Genomic DNA, 12,602 nt, shown 5'->3' on the forward strand with positions numbered 1-12,602 from the left:
TGAACACAGTCACGTCGCTGAAGTATCGGGGAGTAACGGTGCAAAACGATATGAAATGGAAGGAGCATTTGAGGATTGGGGTACGGAAGGCGAATGGTCGACTTCGGTTTACTGGGAGAATTTTAAGAAAGAGTGGTTCACCTGTAAATGAGACCACATATAAGACGCTCGTGCGACCTATTCTTGAGTACTGCTGCAGTGTTTTGGATCCGTACCAGATCGGACTGAAGGAAGACGTCGAAGCAAGTCAGAGGCGGCCTGCCAGATTTGTTACCGGTAGGCTCGAACACCAACTAAGTTTTAGAAGATGCTTCGGGACTCAAATGGGAATCCCTGGAGGGAAGGTGACGTTCTTTGCGACAAACACTATTGAGAAAATTTAGAGAACCGGCATTTGAAGCTGACTGCCAAACGATTCTACTGCCGGCACCATACGCTAAGAAGCATGAAGGTAAGATACGAGAAATTAGGGCTCACTGCGAGTAGAGCAGGAAAGGAAACAACTAGTACTGGTATAGGTTACCCTCCGCCATGCACCATACGATAGCTTACGGAGAATGTATGTATATTTAGATGTATTTAACCTGAGCTGATAATAGGCATCAGGCCATCTCCTACATTGGACAAGAGTTTCGCACATACAGTCCCTTTTTTACGTCTTAGGTACCTAAGAAATAATTTTAATTAGACAAATAGCACTAAAATGATTTGAGTGTGTACAGAGACGTTGTGAGTAAATAACACTATCAACTAATAAAGTTAATACGGGCGGTACTCGTACTACTACAACTACTACTACAACTACTACTACTACTGCCGCCACTCAGTGATAATAGCAGCAACAACAACAACATGATAGTGGCGATATAAAAATAATTTATAAGCGTACAAAATAGATGTTTTCTGATGTAGCGGATACTGACAAAGAAAATTTAAGAAGTTTGCACCAGCTAAGAATACTGGCAAACGAGAAAGGTCTGCTTGGGAAGAAGGATGTACGGACAAGGACAATGAGAGTCATTATTGTTGCTTCAGTAGATATGTTATTAGTAGATATGTCATTAGCTGTTTTCTGAAGCTGGAAATGTCATCCAGGTCTCTAATATAATGCGGGAGGTTATTTCGAAGTCGGGATCTTGGTTCTGAGAAGGATTTCGAGAAAGTGGCTGAACGATGCAGTGGGGCAGAAAGGATTTTGCTCTGATGGTAACGGGTGTTTCTTCCATGTTTTTTTAGACGAGAGGGTTAAGATCGAAGTGAAAGGTGAGGGGACACTGTCCGTTGATAAGACAGTACAGAAGGCAAGAGGTATGATAATCTCTGCGCTTGTCTGCAAGCAGCCGAGGTAGCTGTGCGTATAACTAGCTCCAGGCGCCGTGAGCACTCCTGAGGAAGGCCTTGCAGGATAACATCGCTGTAATTAATAATTCGAAGTATGAGTGTTTGTACAATACTCTTTTTCAGGTCAAGAGGGAAGAACTTTTTATATTTTTTAAGGCATAGAGAGATGCTGACGCCTTCTTGGACACTGCATTTACGTGCTCAGTCCAGTCTAGACCTTAATCAATTATTCGTGCTGGACACACTGCTGAGGGAGAGAAGATGATATTTACCCTATTTAGCACTAAAGATTGTAGGGATTCCCGATATTTCTGGCTAGTTTTATTATGATGGCATTCAACGTCATTGTTAATTAATGTATATTTGATAAATGAACCATATTATTTATTTTTGACCGTGTGCAATGTGTCAAGACTATTTGCGAAACGTCTATGGCTTCGAAAGGTTGCAGAAACGTTAGCAGAAATCTTCGCAAAATTTATTTCAACAATTTCAACAGAAAGCAGTGACGTACGGAAAATATGAAGAACATGAAAGCCTGTTATTGTGGTGGTAGTGGTGGTGTTTAGTGAGAAGCCTGGCTTGATGTAGTTCACGGTATCTATACTATACAAGCTTTCTCTTCTATTAACTACAGCAACCTACAATCATTTAGGGACATGTTCGAATGGTATATGTGTAGTGCCTCCTTTTCATTCCAAACTCTATACTCCTAAACATACTACGCTACAAAAGCACCAAAATGGCCAACAGGGTACAATTACACAACTCACACCTCTATCGGAATGAAATGCAATGTTACAACAAAAATAGTTCAAATGGCTCTGAGCACTATGGGACTTAACTACTGAGGTCATCAGTCCCCTAGAACTTAGAACTACTTGAACCTAACTAACCTAAGGACATCACACACATCCATGCCCGAGGCAGGATTCGAACCTGCGACCGTAGCGGTCACGCGGTTCCAAACTGAAGCACTTAGAACCGCACGGCCACACCGGCCGGCAATGTTACAACAGCTCTTGATAAGGCTCAGACCGTGACAGTAGTGAGACATTGTCGCCTTCGTCGTAAACAAATGACTATGGAACACTCAGGTTCAATAAATGTTTCCTTCTTTATTTGTGTCCTGTACGATCTAATAAGGCTCAGAAGAATCTGTGAGAAACCTCGAAAAATTTTAGAAAGCATAATCAGTAGCTCTGTCAACAGCGACGGAAACTAAATGTGTTAATTTGCTGAAAACTATGGTGGGAACCAAAAAATTACAGATCTGTCACTTTTTCCGTGGATACTTTTAAATTGCGATTTTAATTGTTTACGGGGCCCGACACAGCAGTCGCTGCCTCAAGTTGTACTTTGCCTGCCGTAGTTTTGGATCATTATTAAGGAATCATCATGTCTGTTGGGGCACAGCGAACAGCGACAACAAGCAGCGAAAGCATATGACTGCATGCCGCAGCCGCGTGGCCCAAGCGGAAACAGGGTAATGAATGTAAATGGCATGCGCATAGCATTATAACGCAATTCCATAACTAGCGCTCTCAAAAACAAACAACGTATCGGGTTCATGCGACGATCCACAAAGCACCATCTGTGATTCTCATATTGCCTTACATGATACCTGCCTGCTGCCGACATGAGAGCAGGTAATCAGCAAAGATACGTAATTTTATACGTAATTTTTTTACGCTACTCTAGGGCGAAATTATCGTGCGTAATTGCGACAGTATTTTAGCGCAGTCGTTGCCAGTCTGCAAGTACAATTTGTTGACATTTTGTCTCTGAATTTAGCCTTCTGCCGGATGCATTTCAATATTTCGTTGTTTTAAGAAGTTTATCCTTTAGGCAGCATTGTGACTGTCTGGAGAATAAAAATATCCTCTAAAAAAAGTCAAAGAATTCTACACACAGAGATCTTGCTGAACACATCTTCTCTGTTTGTCCATGAAATCCACAGCGTCGTAGACTTAAGGCATTCGATACAAGAACGAATTGTCGTTTTGTGACCGCAATATGGGCTTCTCGAATTATCGAAGCAGATCTGTCGCTCTTACCGGAAAAAATGGACGTGAAGCTTGGTCCACGAGTACCTCACAATAGTGTTACAGGGCCGCTTCCGCTTACAGTTTATTTATAGTATATAAATGGTTTGGTGAATCACGTCGGATGATCAGTTAGGCGATTTGCAGCGGTGCTGTTGTCAGTAAGAAGGTTGCAACGTCACAATACTATAGTGAAGCACAGAAATGAGCAAGGAGTGGCTGCTGACGCTGCGTACTTATAGACAGAAAATTAAGGTACTGTATTATTACAGGATTTCAGAACAATCACTGGAAGCAATTACTTCCATAAAATACCTAGTAGTTTGCGTACGGAGCGATTTGAAATGGAACAACAACGTAAAATTAATCGCGGTTGAGACGTATACCACACTCAGATTAATTACAACAATTCTAAAGAAATTTAGTCCATCAAAAAAGGAGCTAGCTCATAAAACATTCGTTCGACCAGTACTTGAATACTTCTCGTAAGTCTTGGATCCATTCCAAATAGGATTGGTAGGGGAAATAGATAAGATTCGAAGAAGAACAGCATGTTTCGTTACACAGTCATTTAGTTAGTCTGGCAGTGTTACGAAGTTGCTACTGCATCACGGCGAGGTTTACGGTTAAAATTCAAAGAACGTATCTTTCTCGAAGACTCAACCAATATATTGATTCCTCCTACATATATCTCGCGGAAAGACCACGTAGGAAAAAATTAGAAAGATTCGAGCCCACACAGAGGATTACCACCAATCTTTCTTCCCGCGAACCATTCACAACTGGAACAGAGGAAGTGATACTGATACACAAATTACCCTACGCCACACACCGGAAGGTGGCTAGTGAAGTACACATGTTAATGCAGACTCTAAGAATCTTAGGGATTTGTACTTCATGCACGGAGGAAGTGGCTTACGAAGCACTCGTTCGACTGGGGTGGAGTACTGCTGATCAGTCTGGGATGGTATTCATCATACTGAATTAGAAGAATAAATTCGAAAGTTTCGAAGAAGAGCGGCTTGTTCCATCACGGGATCGTTTAACAAGCGCGAGATCGTTACTGCGATAGTCAACGACCTCCAATGGCAGAAGGTAGAAGTAGCGTTGTGCATCATGGAGAGATTTGCTGTTTGAATTCCGAGAGCGTACGTTGCACCTGTGTCGCGAAATAATGACAGAGAGAGAGATATCAGATGGACGTTTATGTACAGCTGTTCTCCCAACGCAGTAATAGTGTCTGTAACATGGAAGGAGCAAAATTTGCTGTGGTACAAGAAATATCCTCCGCCACCCACCGTTAGCTGGCTTGATGAGTATATATGCAGATGGAAATCTTTTACCCAACTTATCAATTATACGGAAGGTAATGCCTTTCCAGGCAGTGTCGTGCAAAGTAAGTTACACTGAAATTGAATTTTGGATCATCGACACTAACAGCAGCTGCAGGCGTCATGCTACGGTCCGCATAAACGCTGTCCTTTGTTAGTTCAAAACGACTTGCCGACTTTAACACGGGACGGCATTAGCGGAAAAGCTTTTCAAGCGCACACCGAGTTTCAACGTGCGCTCGATTAATATCTTTGCGCTAGGAGAACGTCCAATAATGTTGGTGGGTCGACCGTAGTAGTTATCGCCGCCCCGGCGGTAGTTCAGTGTGCGAGGCGAGCGTATTAGCCGAATTTGCACACAATGCCGACGCCAGGTCGAAGTTCCGCGCTACGCCGCAGAGCACCGAGTATCGGTTCGGAAACCGGCGCCCAGCGACCGTCGCACGGCCGTAATCTCATCCAGTCAACGACCCCTGACCCGAACGCGACAAACAAGCCTCCAGGACAGTTCCTCTCATCACCGCCAGAGCCCGATCAGATTTAAAGTACACTGTGCGCACCGATCCCGCTGCCGTACTTTGATTCGTTGCTTACCACTTGCATTACGAAGCTAGTGAAGTGAAATGAGGTATCATGGGAGATAAAAATTAAAACAACGCGCCTACTCATGTGTGGTAGAAATCTTATCGGGGACAAATCTAAAGTGTTCAGTGAATAAAAATTTACGTGTGCAACAATAAGAATGCAGTGGGAATGTATTCACGTCTGTTCGACGAGTGTTATGAAAACAAACACTCCAAACCGACATTTCACGATAGTTAATTCGTAAAAAACACACCACATTCATAAGGAAAGCGTGTAAACCATCTGAAGATGAATCACAACGATTCGAAACCGGTAACGGTACCCTTTGAATAAAGGAACTGAAAGTAAATTTGTGGCTGGTTGCTGTCCTACCACCACCAACATTTGTCTTCAGATAACAGCCACAGTCTCCATCATGTCATACGACAAAATTGCATACGTATTAAATATATTTAAGACGTAAAATATTCCATAAACTGTAACGAACGATTAGGCAATGGGAAGAATTCCTTTAATTGATGTATTAGACGGATGAATACAGAAGCTTGAGATGCGATATCGCCCTTATTTTCCCCACAATGAAGTGCTGTACTGTAAAAGAAATGTAGTACACTGACGAGGAGACTTGCAGCAGTTAGACACTATTTAGGTTGTGCAATGCTTTGACGGAAGACTATCAGGATGGCGTATATACAGAGTGAAGACAAAGTGAATGCGCACTCACCTCCCGTTCCCAACACCTTCAGCAGCTCGAAGTGCGACATGTCCACGCGGCCTGTCGTGCCAGTTAGGTTCACTGAAACAAATGAAACACCAAAATTAAATTAGGCGTCGTATTGCACCAGGCGGGGAAGCTCAGCAGCATCCAGCTTCACACGTTTCATTTATGAGATCACTGTTCCAAAATAATTAGAATCATCTTAATTACAAGCAAAGAAGAGCTACTTGGGGGGGTTGGGTTGTTTGGGTAAGGAGACCAGACAGCGAGGTCATCGGTCTCATCGGGTTAGGGAAGGATGGGGAAGGAAGTCGGCCGTGCCCTTTCAAAGGAACCATCCCGGCATTTGCCTGGAGCGATTTAGGGAAATCACGGAAAACCTAAATCAGGATGGCCGGACGCGGGATTGAACCGTCGTCCTCCCGAATGCGAGTCCAGTGCCTAACCACTGCGCCACCTCGCTCGGTGAAGAGCTACTTCCCTCAATAAATTGATCATATCACTGACATTTAAAAACTCGTGCACAGTAAGGGGATACTAATCAGTGTGCCTTAATGTCAGCATTTCAAATTTAAAAAAGTCGTTTTTGTTGTGACCCTACTTGTGGACCAAGGAGTCCCTACGGCATGGAATTTCCGTTCTGTTCAGGAACCCTCTTTCGTTCGCAGTTCTTAGTGTATCCGTCGCCAGGGGTTTCTCCAGGTAGGAGAAATTGTGCCCAGGTAGGCGTTACTTCCGTCCAGGAAACAGATTAACCGTCGTCGTCGGGGCTTCAGGGTTGTGAGAATTCTTTTAGTCGGCAGTCCCTGAACAACTAGTGTGTGCCACGTATCTCCCAGGGTGTGGTCGGAACAAAGCAAAATGGTATTCAAATTATGAGGAGTATGATCAATATAATAATGGCAACATTGATAAGCGACAAAACTGGCAATCGATCGAAAATTGTGACACTGACCGCAATCGATCGGTCTGTCGTGACTGCGACAGCAATCTACCGTTCGGTCTTGAGAACGGTGAAAATACATTCAACGACCGTGACACCAAGGTATTAATTTGAACGACGTGGCATCGCCGGAAACCCATCAATCTACAGCGACTTCCACGTTTATAATGTATCGATCGATAGATCACTCAATCCTCCGATCCACATACGTATCCATCTATCTACTATTACATATGTCTTAGTCGATGAATCGAATGGTAATATAAGTTGACCAGTACAGCGATCAACCGATTTAAAGGCGAAACGTCCTTCCATAGATGGCGATGGCGACCATGATCGTACGATTCGTGACTATGGTGACTGATTTATCTTAACGAAGAAGGCTATGTATCGATCATAACAATCACGTGCAATCAATCGTAATGTGGGTGTGAGTCTATCGATATATTAAGGGAACGACAGCAATTAGTTCACCAGTCGAGGCAACGACGGCGCTCAATCCATCAGTCGAGAACAACAACAACAACAACTCATCGACCAACCAAGGCAACGACGGCACTCAATAGTGACATCGATGGCAGTATTAATTTAAAAAATTAAGAGAAAGTGAAAGCAGAGTACCATGTAAGTAACCTGAAGGCTGCACATACCAAGTACTCTATGGGACTTCTTCCATTCTAATACTATGCATACGATCTCGAACCAGCAGCAATGTTACCGTATTGCTTTCCACATGCCCGGATATCAAAGACTAAAATATTTTAATTGTTCTGTTACATGTTCCAGCAGCGAAGTGATACTTACAATGAGACTGACTAAACAGATAAGCAGGTAGAAAGTTAAGAATGACGGTTATACACACAGACAACTTATTTCATTTCACAGCCTGCACAGTCCACGGAGCAGTGTGGCTACTAGCTACACTTGTGAACCGAGATGAAGTCTGACGCTCCCGTTCGCACATCTTTCTGTGACAAGGATATCAGAAAAAAAATGCGGGACAGAACAGTGCCTACAGACACGTGTCCCACGCGTGGGATGGACGCCGGGCGGCCGGCGGCAGCGTTCCGCCCCCGCGGTAATTTACGAGTCCGCCCCCGACACGCACAGTCGCGCATAATTACTCGGCGGCCGGCCGCCTCCCCAGAACAACCGGGGAAAAAGCGGACGCGCGCTCCCAGCCCCTGAGTTCCGTCCCCAGTGTACGCAACCAGCGCCTCCGGCGTCTCGATAAAACACGGACCTTTTAGCGGACGGTTTGCCGTCAGCCGCCCTCCCCCCCCCCCCCCCTCACAGCCCTCAGCCGCCAACACACAATGTACGACCCACACCAGCCGTCACAGGAGCAAGTGGATGTAACTCCTTTCAACGCAGAAGAAAAGAATGACATCTCTATATTCCGAACAGCATTCACAGAAGAGCTCCGACTTTCCCCTGGTTGTTAGAAGGTCAGATTAAACACGAGAGATATTACTGTCCGAGGATGTGGTTGTTTACTTCTACCCTTGTACGACTGACTACTTTCCTAGATAAACGTTTGCCTTTTTAAGCATATGTTGGGGTTAAGATTCATACACGAAACGGAGAAGACTCAAAGAAGAGAAGCGCGTTTCGTCACGGGTTCGTTTAATATGAGCGAAGACGTCACAATATGTTCATCTACCTCCGGCAGCAGACGCTACAAGGGAGTGTGTACCACTACTGAAAGTCAAGGAGTGTACGTTCGCAGGAGAATGAATAAGCAGTACTTTGCTTCCTTCATCGCAGGCATGCGAGAAGTCCTCCCTTTTCGCTTATCAATGGCGACTGCAACAAGAGAAGGGGAAGTGAGAGAAGCACTGTATAGTACCCCTTGCATCACACAGCATAAGGTGTAAGTATTTCAGATTGAATATTAAATTTGGTAACAAATTTAATTTGAGTTGAAGCGACGAAGTAATTCCAGATGAACATTTGTTTTTTTTTTTCCCCTACCCAAACGCTCTAAAACTTCAATTTGTCGTGATTGTTACAATCAGCTATTCATACGACGTCAATATCGGTCGTTTTACATAATTTTTACATATCATACCCTTCCTCGAATAATTCCCAACCGCACCAGAACCCCGAACCGCACCAGAAATGTTGCGAGCAGTTGTTCATTAGATGGTCGTGTTTTTCATGGAGGGGCTTGCACCCATTGTTATTTTCGGTGGCCCCATCACAGCACAGACCTACATTGATGTTTTAAGCACCTTGTTACTTCTCAGTGTTGAAGAGCAATTCGGGGATGGCGACTGCATCTTTCGACACGATCGAGCACCTGTTCATAATGCACGGCCTGTAGCGGAGTGGTTACACGACAATAACATCCCTGTAATGGACTGGCCTGCACAGAGTCCTGACCTCAACCCTATAGAACACCTTTGGGATGGTTTGGAACGCAAACTTTGTGCCAGGCCTCACCGACGACGTCGATACCTCTTCTCAGTGCAGCACTCCGTGAAGAACGCGCTGCCATTTCCTAACAAGGGAACCTCCCCATCGCACCCCCCTCAGATTTAGTTATAAGTTGGCATAGTGCATAGGCCTTGAAAAACTGAACACAGATCAATCGAGAAAACAGGAAGAAGTTGTGTGGAACTATGAAAAAAATAAGAAAAATATACAAACTGAATAGTCCATGTGCAATATAGGCAACATCGAGGATAATATGAGATCAAGAGCGCCGTGGTCCTGTGGTTAGCGTGAGCAGCTGCGGAGCGAGAGGTCCTTGCTTCAAGTCTTCCCTCGAGTGAAAAGTTTAATTTTTTATTTTCAGACAATTCTTATCTGTCCGTCCGTCCGATGCGAGGTAACTGCGCCGAAGTATGGGGACGCTACACCTAAACCAACATCGGAACATACGACGTCAGTCGACTACAGCGCGAAGAGAGAGTATTCCTGCTAACGAGGCTCCCTGGCTGGCAGTTGACTGTTCCCTACTTTGGACGGACAGATAATAATTGACTGAAAATAAAAATTTCAACTTTTCACACGAGGGAAGACTTGAACCAAGGGCCTCTCGTTCCGCAGCTGCTCACGCTAACTACGGGACCACGGCGCCCCTAAGCTCACAGTACCTTTGGTGTTGCTTATGTTGCGCATGGACTACTCAGTTTATATATTTTGCTTATTTTTTTCATAGTTCCACACAACTTCTTCCTGTTTTCTCGATTGATCTGTGTTCAGTTTTTCAAGGCCTATCCACTGTGCCAACTTATAACTAAATCTGAGGGGGGTGCGATGGCGAGGTTCCCTTGTAAGAAACCTTCCAGCACCTGATTGAAGGTATGCCTGCGAGAGCAGAAGCTGTCATCAAGACTAAGGGAGGGCTAACACCATATTGAATTTCAGTATTACCGATGGAGGGCGCCACGAACTTTGAAGTCATTTTCAGCCAGGTGTCCGGATGCTTTTGATCATATCGTCCATATGCGGTCCCCTTTACAGGTGTACCACTCTTTTCCTAAAATTATCCCAATAAAGCGAAGTCTACCATTTGCCTTCCCTACCACAATCCTAACATGCTCGTTGCATTTCATATCGTTTTGCTCCGTTACTCCAAGCGGGATACTTCTAATGCTGTATTCGACCATTACAGGTTTGTTTTCCTGCAAATCCGCATTAATTCGCATTTTTCTACATTTGGAGCTAGCTGCGTTTCATCACACTAACCAGAAATTTTATGGAATTCATCTTGTATCCTTCTATAGTCATTCATCTTAGACACCTTTCCGTACACCATAGCATGATCAGATTGCTGCACACCCTCTCCGCCGAATCCCTTATGTACATAGAGAAAAACAGCGTTCCTAAAACACTTCCCTAGGGTACTAAAAATAGGTTCAAATAGTTCTGAGCACTATGTGACTCAACATCTGAGGTGATCAGTCCCCTACAACTTAGAACTACTTAAACCTAACTAACCTAAGGACATCACACACATCCATGCCGTAGGCAGGATTCGAACCTGCGACCGTAGCGGTCGCGCGGTTCCAAACTGTAGCTCCTAGAACCGCTTGGCCACACCGGCCGGCCCCTAGGGTACTCCTGACGATACCCTTGCCTCTAAAGAACACTCGTCGAGGACAGCATACTGCGTTACATCGGTGGGTGAGTATTCGTACCTACAAGGAGCCAGACGTACAGCAGAGACGAGCAGCATGACAACACGCTTCAACGCGTAACACGTAGCACTTGCTGAATGCTTGCTTCGGTGGGGCGCTGCAGATGCGCCCCGAGTACACAGAGGTGCTGCTGTAAGCGGAGGCCGCCACCCACCGTCGGCGGCGGGGATTTGTTTGCCGAGACGAGCGCGCGGTTTGTTGCCTTTCCGCAGACTCCTGCACGTCTCGACGCCGGCACTCTGGCAACAAAAACACACTCGCGCTGCGCGGCGCCCCAGTCCTTGACCTGCGGCAACCGGCAGTGACGCCTCGTAATCGCATCACCGCGGAGACCTTGCCGATTCCATGCGCCCGTACACTGTCCGAAGTTTGCGTAGGCTGCAAAAGCAGTGCACAAGGTCCCGCGGAGGTGGTGATAAGCACTGTTTATGTCACCAGCGGTCTTATTTTCGGGGGTAAATATTTTTTCGTACAAACTGAAGGCCACTGCTGAACTGGCAAAGACAAATAAACGTCAGTTTTTAAATTAATGTCGTGACCCCGGAATCAACGAGAGCGTTTTATACAACGACAGCAACTACTACTACTACTACTTTTAGTAGGCCTTCTACTCAATAACTGTAAAAACGCTTTGTTTAGCAAACTCAAGTGGCAGACTCTGCAAGAAAGGCGCTCTGCATCGCGGTGCAGCTTGCTGTCCAGGTTTCGAGAGGGTGCGTTTCTGGATGAGGTATCGAATATATTGCTTCCCACTACTTATACCGCCCGAGGAGATCACGAATGTGAAATTAGAGAGATTCGAGCGCGCACAGAGGCTTTCCGGAAGTCGTTCTTCCCGCGAACCATACGCGACTGGAACAGGAAACGGAGGTAATGACAGTGGCACGTAAAGTGCCCTCCGCCACACACCGTTGGGTGGCTTGCGGAGTTTAAATGTAGATATGAAAATATGTTCCCTTCATGAGAAATGTATTGGCATTGGATATTTAACCACGGGCTACATCACACGAATAAAAATTAAAATAGTTTAGGTGCACTGACAATTCATTTACATTTCCCAAATTCTATCGTTGTGCATTTCACTCGTCAGTTAAGCTTCGATAATTTGCGGCCATTGTCAGATGAGCTGCCGTGGCACTTCAGATAAAATAAACAGTTTCTTTCACAGTGGCGTCCTCAGTGATGTCCATTAGTCCTTGTGTAAGCACGACATGTCATCGCGATTATTTAACACTTTCAGTAGAAGTGGTTTCTGTCCGAAACAAACATTTATTAATTTTTTTTCAATTCCTATGCCTTTTGCATGAAACCACCGATGGTATTGCACGACCGAGACATCTAGTGGTACGCCGAGGTACGTCTACGAATGTAGAGCGTTTTAGAAGTCTCAGTGTTCAAAGCAACATTCGGCGCGGATATTGTCCTGTGTATTGAAGGAAACAGTGACTTTTTTATAGTGGTCACCTTGATGGTATTATTAACAGTGAAATT

General features: G+C 44.9%; 1 protein-coding gene across 2 annotated transcripts in view; it reads right to left on the reverse strand.

The window, feature by feature from the left end:
- The window catches only part of LOC124777286 (ribosomal protein S6 kinase alpha-5-like), a 406,322-nt gene that overhangs the window by 316,373 nt on the left and 77,347 nt on the right, over positions 1 to 12,602 (reverse strand). For both annotated transcript variants that reach the window (XM_047252631.1, XM_047252632.1), the window contains exon 2: positions 6,027 to 6,098. In XM_047252631.1, the coding sequence (XP_047108587.1) occupies positions 6,027 to 6,098 (72 nt within the window). The remainder of the gene's footprint in view (positions 1 to 6,026; positions 6,099 to 12,602) is intronic.

This window comes from Schistocerca piceifrons, chromosome 2, assembly GCF_021461385.2.
Source record: "Schistocerca piceifrons isolate TAMUIC-IGC-003096 chromosome 2, iqSchPice1.1, whole genome shotgun sequence".
In the NCBI taxonomy this organism is placed as follows: Eukaryota; Metazoa; Arthropoda; class Insecta; order Orthoptera; family Acrididae; genus Schistocerca; species Schistocerca piceifrons.